The sequence below is a fragment of the Eleutherodactylus coqui genome, chromosome 7 (genome assembly GCF_035609145.1).
Source record: "Eleutherodactylus coqui strain aEleCoq1 chromosome 7, aEleCoq1.hap1, whole genome shotgun sequence".
Lineage (NCBI taxonomy): Eukaryota > Metazoa > Chordata > Amphibia > Anura > Eleutherodactylidae > Eleutherodactylus > Eleutherodactylus coqui.
Genome location: NC_089843.1, coordinates 59749844 through 59762683, shown reverse-complemented (window position 1 = coordinate 59762683; position 12840 = coordinate 59749844). Strand labels below are relative to the sequence as shown.

The 12840-nt window shown below is 46.3% G+C and overlaps 1 protein-coding gene across 1 annotated transcript; it reads left to right on the top strand.

Annotated features, from left to right (window-relative positions):
- The first annotated feature begins 4556 nt into the window (after positions 1-4556).
- Positions 4557-7633, top strand: ZAR1 (zygote arrest 1). The gene is made up of 4 exons (XM_066573102.1): positions 4557-5171; positions 6951-7043; positions 7118-7192; positions 7490-7633. Exons 1-4 carry the CDS (start codon positions 4557-4559, stop codon positions 7631-7633), a joined length of 927 nt encoding a protein of 308 aa, XP_066429199.1.
- Positions 7634-12840: the final 5207 nt, after the last annotated feature.

The window sequence follows — 12840 nt, the reverse complement described above, 5'->3', positions numbered from 1 at the left end:
TGAGACAGCTGACACACACTGTGTGTATTTGCTGTTTTCCTGTTTGTTTTCTTTTTGTTTTGTATTACCAAAAAACCACCACCAACTAAATAAGCCATAATCCCTGGCTTGCACGATATGTGAGAACAGAAGGCCACAGAAGATAGCTTGCAAACAGAGAACTGCAATATTCCCCACGCTAAAGTGTAATTTGTCTATTTTGCTGCTATATACAGTGACAGCAGCAGAAATATACCCTCTCCCAGTTTACAGACCACGTTTCGTGTAGGCATATAAATGTGATGCAGCTTCCTTCTCTGCTCCCTCCAAGTGAGCCCCATTTAAGTTCTCTGCTGGTATGTAAGCTCTCATACCCAGCAGCAATGTATCCTCTGTAGAATATCTGCCCCTATTAACAACAGACCACATGTTATGTAGGCACATAAGCGTGCTGCAGCTTCTCTGTCCTGTGTTCAGCTGTGAAATGGCCACTGGTTACACTATGTCTATATTATATACAGCTGGGCTATGTGGTACAGCCGTGCAATAAAACTTCTGTCTATATGCAAGATGGAGGACACATTTGGTGACATCAAAAAGGATCCCTGACAGAAAACACTATGGGAAATTCAATTTTCCCGTGATCTTTGCCAAAAATCAATTCAGACAATTTTATTGCCTGGCCGATTCAGACAAACACCACTAGTGCTAGCTTTACTCCCAGTGAAATCATGTAACAGGAGCAGGCAGTGCAATAGAAGCACGGCACCCCCATTGATTTCAATGGCAGTGAAGTCAGCACTCCCACTTCCTTTCCTGCCCGCTGATGACAACGTCCAGCACTGATAGCTGGCCGGATGATCATCTGATGGATAGGGATCCCGACTGGCTGGCGGATTCCCGTCCATCAACTACTGATGACTTATCCTCTGGATAGGTTATCAGTTGAAAAAAGGCTGGAATACCCCTTTAAAGCGGCATCCTCACATGCTACTGCTGACACATTTCTATTTCACTCCGGTTTGAGTTGCATTCACACAGGTAACCAATGTGCAGCAAAACTGCATGCATTTACGGCTGGGGGCTGCGTTTAGCTACACGGCTCGTGCATTTGAAACAAAGACTAAAGATAGTTTAACACGGGTGATCGCGATCTTGCCGTGAGGGGAAAAAAAACAAAACGCATCTTTGTTAGGCTGCATTCACACGAACGTATATCGGCTCGGTTTTCACGCCGAGCCGATATACGTCGTCCTCATCTGCAGAGGGGGGAGGATGGAAGAGCCAGGAGCAGAAACTGAGCTCCCGCCCCCTCTCTGCCTCCTCTCCGCCCCTCTGCACTATTTGCAATGGGGAGAGGCGGGACGGGGGCGGGGCTAAGTTTTGAGAATTAGCCCAGCCATTGTCCCGCCTCTCCCCATTGCAAATAGTGCAGAGGGGCGGAGAGGAGGCAGAGAGGGGGCGGGAGCTCTGTTTCTGCTCCTGGCTCTTCCATCCTCCCCCCTCTGCAGATGAGGACGACGTATATCGGCTCGGCGTGAAAACCGAGCCGATATACGTTCGTGTGAATGCAGCCCCCCTGTGATATTTGGGCATCAGCAATGCTTTTTTCTTTTTTTTTAGAATAATCTCGCATCGCATTGCTGCCGCCTGCAATACAAATCGCGCAATAAACATGCACAATTTTTATAGGAAAAGTCAATAGGACTTTGTAATGTTAAAATTGGATCGTAAAAGGAGGCTCCATAGGGAAAAATGGGACATAAACCAGCCCCCAACCCCCCCCCCCCCCAAAAAAATGCACACAATCGCAGAAAGATAGAGCATGCCACGATTTTTTGTTCTCTCAACATCACATCAGTGAAAACATCGCCACCGTTAGGCCCAATGGCCGTGCTGAAGAAAGCAGTTCTGGCTGCGATGGAGGTGAGATCTGGATCCGGAGAGGTGAGAAAATGTTCCATGGCGCATGGATTCTGCACTCAGATTCCGTGTGTGCCGTGGACATTGGGCCTTAAACTTCCTTAAACATTGCCCCCCCCCCCCTTCCTTTTTTGGACGGCTCCCATAGACTCCTAATGAGCTTCCTGCGTTGTGCCGTCAAAAGATAGGACAAGATCTATCTTTTGATGCGAAAAAATGTCAGGCGTCGAAATACTGTGCCTATGTACTGTCTTTTGTGGCGCGATTTTTTTTTAGGTGCGTCAAAAAAAATTGTTTATCTTAAGGAACCCATAGGAAACCATTGGTTCTAATAGACACGATTTTTTGATGCGCCACTTTGCATCAAAATGACGCTTGTGTGATGGAGTTCTTAGACTACATGAACACTTGTGTTAAAAAAAATGTCCGTGTTACGTTTGCAAAAAATTGACTTTCTTTTCCATACATGTGCAGCTCTGTGTGGCCTCCGTATTCAGTCTGTATTCGATCAATTTAAAAAAAAAAACAAAAAAAACCAAAACAAGCCCAATTCTTCTTTCTGCAACTTTAAAAAAAATGGACAGCCCACGGACTGCAGACGAATGGCTGTCCTTTTTTTTCCCTCTCCCTATTGACTTGAATGGGCGAGTTGTCCGTAAAACGGATCAGTCTAGTCATGTGATGAGTGTTTTTATACGGTCTGTGTTGGCGTGATGAAACTCGGTAGTGCATGTTGCACCATATGGGTTCATATGTTGTCTGTGGAGTCCATTCTGTTAACGGACTACACATGGATGAAATAACCGCTAGCGTGCCGGAGAGCCTCAGGGAGGCGTCACACAGGTTTTTAACAGATTTTCATGCAGTTTTTAGAGTTAACCCTTTCCAATCCGATTTGTAACCTGGTTTTCCTAGGGGGCTTACTTTTTTTCTGCCGTTATACAACGGCGCTATATGCTAGCTAAAGCCAGTACTGCATGAGGTGACACGTTGGATAGGCTCCGACAGCAGAGAGGCTGGCAATATACAGTAAGAGAACCCTGATGGACGTCTTCCAACATTGGAGCTGTACAGCCTTAAATCATAGTGTCTTCAGATGTCAGACAGTGGATTGGAAAGGGTTGAAGCTACAGCAGATTCAAGAGGAATGGGAAATATAAAGGAAGTCCTTCCACTTCTCCTCCTTCTTGATCCACTACTGATTTGAATCAAAAAACTGCGGCTTTAGTTTTTCCCCAGAAAAGCTGTGTGTGAACCCAACCTTACAATGTGCCTTCCCGTCCAAGACAAGGGGGTGTTGGCTTCTCCTCTCCTACTCACATTGCTGGCAATTCCTCTCCTCCACGCCCTGCTGTGTGACAATAAGGCGTCTTCCCATTGATTTCAATAAGTTTGTTCACATTTCCAGATTTTGCGCACAAATTTCAGTGCTGCAAAAAGCATGCTCTATTTTTCTGTGTATTTGTGCACCAAAGGTCCCCATAAGAGTCAGTAGGAGGTTCGCTAATGTGTGCGCAATACACAAGGAGATGCGTGAAACACTGCGTAATTCCGCTGGGAAAAGAACAAATCTGGAATTTATTAGACTAATTAGCCATTTAAAACGTTGTGTAAGCGCAAATGAACATGCTTGAGGGCGCAAAAGTGCAGTAAAATACACCGAGGCATGCAGCAAAAAAGTATAGTTTGTTCTGCAAAACGCTACACTCATGTGCAGCGTCCAAGGAGCGGGCCATGGCCTACGAGACAGCGGGGTAGTGTCTGGGCCCTGTCACAGTGGCACTACCGCCTCCCACCTGGAGGGTACCCGGTGACACGTCTATGGGGCAGAGGGCAGGCTATTAAAACAGGGGAACCCAATGATGGATTACCTTAGTCCTTTGTGTCACGCGTGATGCCACCGTTCCATCCTCTGCGGCGAATCCAGTAGTTGGTAATAAAGAGTCCACACAGGGATTTAACTTTCTGAGCCAGACCAGGAACAGTCGGTGAAGCATGTTTACTTGAAGCAACTTGATTACAATCCAAGAATACATGCCAGCAGTAAAACAGTGCAAGATGGTGTGACGGGGAGGATTCACGGGAGATCAGGAGATTCCACATTCCTGATCTGTGGGTCCTGATCCTTTTCGCATCATTAGGGCTCATGCCCACGAGCATTTATTTACGTCATGGAGGCAGAGAGGGGGCGGGAGCTCAGTTCCTGCTCCTGGCTCTTCCATCCTCCCCCCCCCCCCCTGCACACGAGGACAACGTATATCGGCTCGGCGTGAAAACCGAGCCGATATACGTTCGTCTGAATGCAGCCCCCATGCTATATCCATTAATGCAAATAGAACATGCCGCGATCTATGTCCTGCTGAGGAAATCCGCAGTAGAATTCCACGTGTGAGCATTGGCAGGCAGAAAGCTCTTCGGTTCAATAAAACCTAAAAGCTGCGGATCTCTGCCGCGGGAAACACGGTAGAAATCCGTCCGTGGGCATTAGCCCCTATATAGTTAGATATATTTCGGTTTTTGTTATGTGCCTTTTCTTGGATACTTCTGCTTAGCCTAACAAGCTCCCAGCAGACACATCCCCTCCACACCCTGGTGGGCAATCAAGCCAAGCTCTACTTAAGCAAGCACCTGAGCTGTGCTGTTGGCCAGATATTATGGCTAGCTTCCCAGAAGAGGCAATGGATAACTATATGTATTCAGCATATAATCCCTACTCCTACAGGTATCTTAATCCTAAAAATAAAGGGATGAGCTGGAGACAGAAAAACTATTATTCCAACTATAGTGACACTGGAGAATACTTTGACAACTACCAAAGAGCTCAGCTAAAGGCCATTCTGTCCCAGGTAAATCCCAATCTCACCCCAAGGTTGAGGAAAGCCAACACCAGAGATGTTGGCATCCAGGTAAATCCCAGGCAGGACGCCTCTGTCCAGTGCTCTTTGGGCCCCAGGACTCTAATGAGGAGGAGAATTGGGAACCTCAGAAAACCTGAGCCAGTTCTTGCGGAGCAGGGAAGTCCGGCTTCTCCCGCTAAGACTGTCCGCTTCCCCAGAACACTAGCGGTATACTCCCCGATGGTAGCTGGAAGACCTGCAACTCTAGAAGAGGAGAATGAAGATGTCCCCAACACCACAGAAGAGCCTGCAAAAGATGATGATGCACCAAATGTAAGCGAAAAGGATGGTGAAACCAAGGATGCCACTGAACAGGGTGAGGAGATGACCGAACTTGCCCCTTCACCTGGGCAGACAAGACTGAGATTCCAGGTTAGTAACTACTTAAATACTTAATTCATTGTTGCAATCTAGATTATAAACTCTCTGGAATGGCCATGCGGCTTGCAGCACTTCCAAATACGAATAGTCCTCCTACGTGGGCTGATTATCAGGCCCAACGTTCCTCCAAGAACTTGTTTGCCCAACAATTGGGCTGTGTAAAAGGACCAACAAATGAGCAAATGCTCGTCTGTTGGCTGATTAGTTTCAGTGAACATATAAAGCCCGCTGATCAGCTGTATATCGCCCTGTGTGAACAGTCCTCTTATGGGGATGAAGTATTTCAATAGGTCCGTTCACATGTCTGTTTTCCTGCTCACTTTGGTTGTGCAAAAAAACCAAAACTGCAGCATGTTCTACTTTCATTAGACTAACAAGCCATTTCATATACCTTCTTGTACGCACAAAGTACAATAAAATATGGCGATGCATGCGCAAAACGTTTTTCTGCGAAATCGAGGTGCTCATCTTGCACAAATATGCATGTGCTCCTGTGAAGCCAGCCTAAGGGCTCATTCAGATGATCGTATATCGGTCGGGTTTTCACACCCGACCGATACACTGCCCCTCTCTAAAAGGGGAGAAGGCGGGCCGGGCGCTACCGTAGTGCATTGAGCTCCTGCCCCCTCTCCACTGTTTGCAATAGGAGGGGTGGGATGGGGCGGAACTTGGCTTTCAGTACTCAAACCCTTTTACAATTTTATTGCCATAACTCCCTCCTGCCAAGCCAGTCTTGGTGGCAACTTTTTTTTTTTTTTTTTTGCAGAGTGAGCTGTAATGTTTAGGTTTTTTTTTTTTTTTTTAAGGCACCATATCATCAATTGAGAAACTTAATTAAACAATCGTAAAATAGGAAGGACTGCAATTGCTTTTATAACTGGTTGGCATTTGTCTTTGTGGCATTCAGTGTATGGTAAAATTCACATGACCAGAACTACAGAAAATAGTTACAGGGGTTTTCCAGTTGCAGACTAGTGATGGCTTATTCTTGGGATAGGCCATCAGTAGAATCCTAGACTGGTAGAGTTGGAAGGGACCTCCAGGATCATCGGGTCCAACCCCCTGCTCAGTATCACTAAATCATCCCAGACAGATGTCTGTCCAGCCTTTGTTTGAACACTTCCATTGAAGAACTCACCACCTCCTGTGGTAACCTGTTCCACTTATTCATCACACTAAGGGCTTATTCAGACTGTATATTCACGCCGGACGATATACGGCATCTCTCTGCAGAGGGAGCAGTGCTCTGAGCTCCCGCCCCCTCTCCGCCCCATTTGCAATGAGAGGAGGCAGGGCAGGGGTGTGGCTGTCACAGGAATTAGCCCCGCCTTCATCCCACCTCCCCTCATATTTTATCAAATGGAAAGATCAGTGGCAGTCTGACTGGGACTCCTGCTGATCAGCTGTTTGCTGAGTCCATGCACTGAGCTCATTCCTACAGGAAGCATCTCTGTTCTCACTGCAGTGGCCAGGCTTGGTATTATACCCTTTCATTTCAATGAGAACTTGACCTGTAATACCAAGCCTGGGCATTGCAGTGAGAACGGAGCTGTCTGCTTCCTTCAGAAATCTGCCCTGTACATAAACTGTTCTTTGGGCCAGTGAGCTTATCGGCAGGGCACCTGAGCAATTGACCCCCACTGATCTATTCCTGGCCTCTTTTGAGGATAGACCATCAATGGCTTGCAACTAGACAGCTCATTGACTGGTTATGGTGTTGCCAAATTTCTTTAGTTATGTTTTGCTACTTACAAGACTTTTTTCCTTCAGTTCCTAGAGCAGAAGTATGGCTTTTACCACTGTAAAGACTGCAACATTCGCTGGGAGAGTGCTTATGTCTGGTGTGTGCAGGGTACAAATAAGGTGGGTGTCTTGTGCCTCAGGACTATATGGCGGTACACTACAGGGACACTCATTGTAACTCTTGCTTCTGTCAGGTGTATTTCAAACAGTTCTGCAGAACTTGTCAGAAGTCGTTCAATCCTTATCGGGTAGAGGATATCATTTGTCAGGTAAGTGCTCCTTGAGCCATAAGGGTGCTTTCATATGAACCAGAAATGGCCTGCATAATGCACCCAAATCCGTACCTTAATTCGCTGCTGTGAAACCCACAAGGCTCTCTGCAGATGCTGCTGGCACATATAGACAGTATATATCTATAGGGTCCAGTTGACCTTTTCTTAAATCTGAGATTAACCACAGGGATGTATTCTTGCCGGTGGGATCACTGGCCACTTTGTGTACCCATGTAACATCCTGTAGTGTAATGATGTCAGTTGCGTTTTATGCATGAATGTCTGTTTTTGCAGAGCTGCAAGCAAACAAGATGCATCTGTCCTGTGAAAGTGCGTCATGTCGACCCCAAAAGACCCCACCGCCAAGACCTGTGTGGGAGATGCAAGGGCAAGAGGCTCTCCTGTGACAGCACCTTCAGCTTCAAATACATCATTTAATACAATTTTGCTCAGTCTACTCCACCTCTGCCGGATAAGTGTTCATTTTTTTTTTTTTTTTTCCGGAGTAGCTAAAAACACATAAAATGTAATAAAAACCTTCTTGCAGCACGTCCTTCAGTATGCTGAATAAAATAGCTGGGATAAGACGAAGTGGATCACATGACCTTGTGTGAATGTACCTTTTTTTTTTTTTTTTTTCAAAACCATTTTTTAAACATTGAAGCCAAATGAAAATGAGCGGATTTGTGCCACGTTTTTGAGCGATGGGTGTTGTATATTTTATTTTATTTTTTTTGCAAACGTGAAAACAGTAAAAAAAAAAAGTTACATGTGGAAATACCCAAGGATGCTCTGACCCATTGAAATGGCCAATTAGTTTCATGATTTCAAAAAGTTATTTCGCTATGTAAAAGCACCAAAAAATAAAACCTACTTTTTTTGGCAGCAGCAAGCAAAATATGATTTGAAAACAATGGGTTCTATTCGTTGCATATTGCTTGCATGTGCAAATCCAGCCTGAAACTTGTTTAACTAATTAACTGGGTTATCCCAAAAAACATATCCTCAGGATAGTGGTTAACTTTGACTAAGGAGGGGGGAATACAAAAACTAGAGTGTTTCAATATATAACTTGTACTACTTAATCGTTAGTTTCTGATCGGGTGAGATGTACTTTTAAGGGCTCATTCACATGGGTATGACTTCACCACATATTATACGTGCGGTGAATGGAGTCAATGAAAGTACATTGCTCTAGTCACATTAGGCCTCTTTCACATGGGCGACTGATATCGCTGTGGTTTCTTGTGATTTTTTTTTTTTTGTAGCTCTTTTTGCTGCAGTTTTCAGGGGGGAGGGGTGCTTGCAAATAAGCCCTGCCTACATTAACATAAACAATACATTACCTAACAGGCGCTGTACACTCTGCTGCACTTGTTTGTAGTCTTCTCCCAGTGTTTCCTGGTCAGGGGGCTCAAAAATCCTGCCTCCAGGAAGCACTGGCTCTGATTGGCTGAGCTGGGGCACTGAAGAACCTATCACATTGAATAGTTGTGATTAGTTTGAGCACTGCAGTGATTGGCTGAGCCGCGGAGCTCAAGAACCAATGAGAGTCAGTGCTTCATGGAGGTGGGATTTTTGAATCCTCTGACCAGGAAGCACTGGGTAAAGACTACAGACAAGTGCGGCGGAGCAGACAGACCCTGTTAGGTAATGTATTGTTTTTTTTTTGGTTTTTTTTATGCAGCTAGGGGTTATTTTAGGTATAAACAGTAGGACTTCCTACTGTACAAGTTGTATCGCACCACACAAAAACTGCGATTTCATGCGATGCAATACAAACCTATGGAAACATGGGCTACAAAACATAGGCAATCGCAGCAGTATGCAGCATGCCGCAACATTTTTTTCTCTCGCAATGTAGCAGCCTACATAACATCACTAATGTAAAGGAGCCCATAGGAAAGCATGGGCCTCACATACATGCGATTTGTAGCACTGTGGCAGCTTGAGAAAATCGCGTAATTTTGACGCTTATGTGAAAGTAGCTTTAGACTTTATACATTGTTTGTAGATGTGAGGGTGAAAAAGATCACAGCATGTTCTATTTCACTGTGTATTACGCTCATATACCCCTATTCTCTATGGGTAGCATATTCAATGCTGGCACAAGCAATACATTATGTATGGGTGGCGCTAAATACGCATCTCGGCTATGAGCGAGTAGGGAATAAAAATTTTTTTTAAAAAGTCACACTGCGCATGACAGCATGCAATAGATACACAGTGATAGTCGGCTTCCAGCGTGGTAAACTGCTGCGTGATGGAGCCCTAAAAGACTCTTCCTTGCCTCAGAACAGGTGTGAAGGAAACGTATGCCATCCATGTTGAGTCCCATCACTCCACGGTTGTTTGTACATGCAACAATGTATGCCGTACAGGAGGAGATATTCTCACCCTGAAGCAATACTCTGGGAGAAGAGCTCTGTACATCTGCTATTTAATAGAGAGCACAATGAGGGAGATGGGTAAAAACTGTCCTTGTAGCACATAGCGGCCAATCACAGCTCGGCTTTCATTTCAGATTCTGCTTTTGAAAAATGAAAGCTGCTCTGTGATTGATTGCTATGGGCCGCAAGAACAGTTTCATTTCCTTACAACTTTTTTTAATGTTTGGCTAGTGTGGTATCCAACTCATTCCCCCACGCCCTCTAGGCACCCTACTATGTACAATGCTCTTTAAGAGGCTTAGGTGTTGGTGATTTGTATGACCTTGTTGGTCCGTTTCTGGTAATCTGTGACCTGCCATAGGCTCATTTTTAGATGAACTGATTCTCGTTTGAACGAGCGAGTAAAGTCACCGCTAACTAAGGATGAGCGAGTATACTCGCTAAGGCACTACTCGTCCGAGTAATGTGCCTTAGACGAGTATCTCCCTGCTCGTCCATAAAGATTCGGGGGCCGCCGCGGAGCGGGGAGCTGTGGGGGAGAGCGGGGAGGAACGGAGGGGAGATCTCTCTCTCCCTCTCTCCCCTGCTCCCCGCCGTGACTCACCTGTCAGCCGCGGCGGTCCCCGAATCTTTATGGACAAGCAGGGAGATACTCGTCTAAGGCACATTACTCGGACGAGTAGTGCCTTAGCGAGTATACTCGCTCATCCTTACTGCTAACTCATTCGCACTTGTGCAGTCCGTTCAGGCAAATGCATCGTTGGGTTATTCAAGAATCTATTAGTTCCTGTATAAGTGAATGAGATGAACTGAACTACTGCTGTTAAAACTGAACGATAAGTGAACAAGCCAATAATTATTTTTTTCATCTCAGGCATGTAAGAGGGCTAAATCTGTTTCCAATCTGTAAGGCCTCCTTCCCACGAACGGATTTACGCCGCGTAAATCCGCGGCAAAAATCCGCTGCGTTGCCCCCTGCTATTAGGTTCTATTGAACCTAATAGCACAATGCTCACGATGCGTAATTCCACCGCGGAATTACGCACCGTGAAATCTCCCGTTCTCACCCGCAGCATGTTCTATTTGCCGCGGGTGTACGCGCTGACGGCTTCCATTGCAGTCAATGGAAGCCGTCTGTTCATGCTATCTCCCGCTGCAACCAGCGGAAGATAGCGTGAAAAAACGCTTCCCCGCCTACCGCCACGCGTCATATGACGCGGCCGGCGCGTCATGTGACGCGGTGGGCGTGTCACATGACGCGACGGCGGGGAAGCGTCTTCACGCGATCTTCCGCTGGTAAGTATGGGGTCTCTGGGGGGCGCCGTGACGGGCTTCACTGCGGAATATTACGCGGCGGAGCCCATCACGCTCGTGGGAAGGAGGCCTTATAGTATCTTTATAACGCGTACTCCAGTGTATCTGCATGTACACTCTTCGTCTAAACAAATCCCATCCGTACAAGTTGGTGATCGTTCTGCTACAAACCTCAGCATACAGTTACATCCCAGACAGATAATCAAATGATGAGTTTTGCTGTGATTAGATGAACTGTCTTGGCAGCTGTGGCCCTACATTGGCCTATTAAAAGGTTCTCAAAGTCTCCTTGTGTGGAGCTTGTTGACCTCTAGATGTCTCTACGACAGCAACCCATGACATTTTGCCCAGTTAAGAATTTGAAGGGGGCGAATTATTATAACGTGAGAAGCTGGATGGTTGTATCAGCAAATTGTCCAACCTCTGGACCATTCTGACTAGTGGATGTGTGAGGGCACGCATACAAGGCGACCGGGCTCAGGCCACTCTCGACAGACGACCAATAGAGAGGATCGTCAGACAAGCAAGAGCAGCTCTAACTATCAAAAGTGACGCCATTGTTGCACCCTTCTGTCTGTTGGAACCATTTCCAGGCTCTTGGCCAAAGGACATTTAGTCTCACTGTGGTGATTACTGACACCCACTCACTGTCGTCTCTGTCTGCAGTGGTGTTATGAACGACAACACTGGGCTACTACAGAGTGGAACCAGATTGTCTTCAGTGATGAATCAAGATTTAGTTTGGGCACAGAGCACAGCCATGTTTGTGGCTGGGAACCTCGGAGTGAGTGCCTCAATTCTGCCCCCACTGCTGGTGTGATGGTCTGGGGAGCTATTGCATACGACATCGGTCACCCCTAGGAGTGGTACAAGGGACCATGACAGCTCGGCGATATGTTCAGGACATCCTGCACCCACATGTGTTGTCTCTGATGGCAGGACAAGGGGGTCACAGGAGTCTCCACAACATTGCCACATTTATTGCCAATAGAAAATGTATTGGACACGTGGGAAACCAACTACGACAGCCTACAAGTTTACATGCTCTAGAGCAGGGGTCCCCAACTCCAGTCCTCAGGGACCACCAACAGGTCATGTTTTCAGGATATCCTATAGTAAGAAGACCTGTGGCAATGTCTGAGGGACTGGCAATAATTACATCATCTGTGCAACACTGAGGAAATCCTGAAAACATGACCTGTTGGTGGTCCCTGAGGACTGGAGTTGGGGAACACTGCTCTAGAGGCTCAGTTACAGCAAATGTGAAGCGATATGCTACAGGATACCATACGGAACCTGTATGCCTCCATGCCTGTCCGTATCACATCTTGTATCCAAGCTAGAGGTGGTACAACAGGGTACTAGAGCTTCCATGCCCACCCGTATCACATACTGTATCCAAGCTAGAGGTGGTACAACAGGGTACTAGAGCCTCCATGCCTGCCTGTATCACATTTTGTATCCAAGCTAGAGGCGGTACAACAAGGTACAAAGTGGTGGAAAAAGTTAGTGCACCTTATAGAGTGATTACATGTTTAACGTACAATTGTGTGATCAGTTAGGAGAGCAGTTCTCTCTCTTTGCACTGCCGCCCATTCACACCACTGATTGGTGGAGGCGGGTCAGCAGCAGTTCCTGCCGGTGCTCACCACCAATTGTATTCTTCCCTTCCTCCTGCCGTAGACCAGTGCCGTTGTGTCACGGAGCTCAGGTGTTTCAGAGTTCTGCTGCGCCTTCTGCTCCGTCGCCCGGTACTATCCTCTGCGCTGTCCCTGGGTGAGTTGAAAATATTTTTTCCTCTATTTTCCGTCTTATAGAGTGTAAAATACGGTACTTGTATCAATGTTACATTTGTACAGAGAACATTTCATTCAATTTCGACAGCTTCCAGGGGAGGGATTGTTTTCGACAATGAGTGTATAAAGGGAATGTGGATTTTAA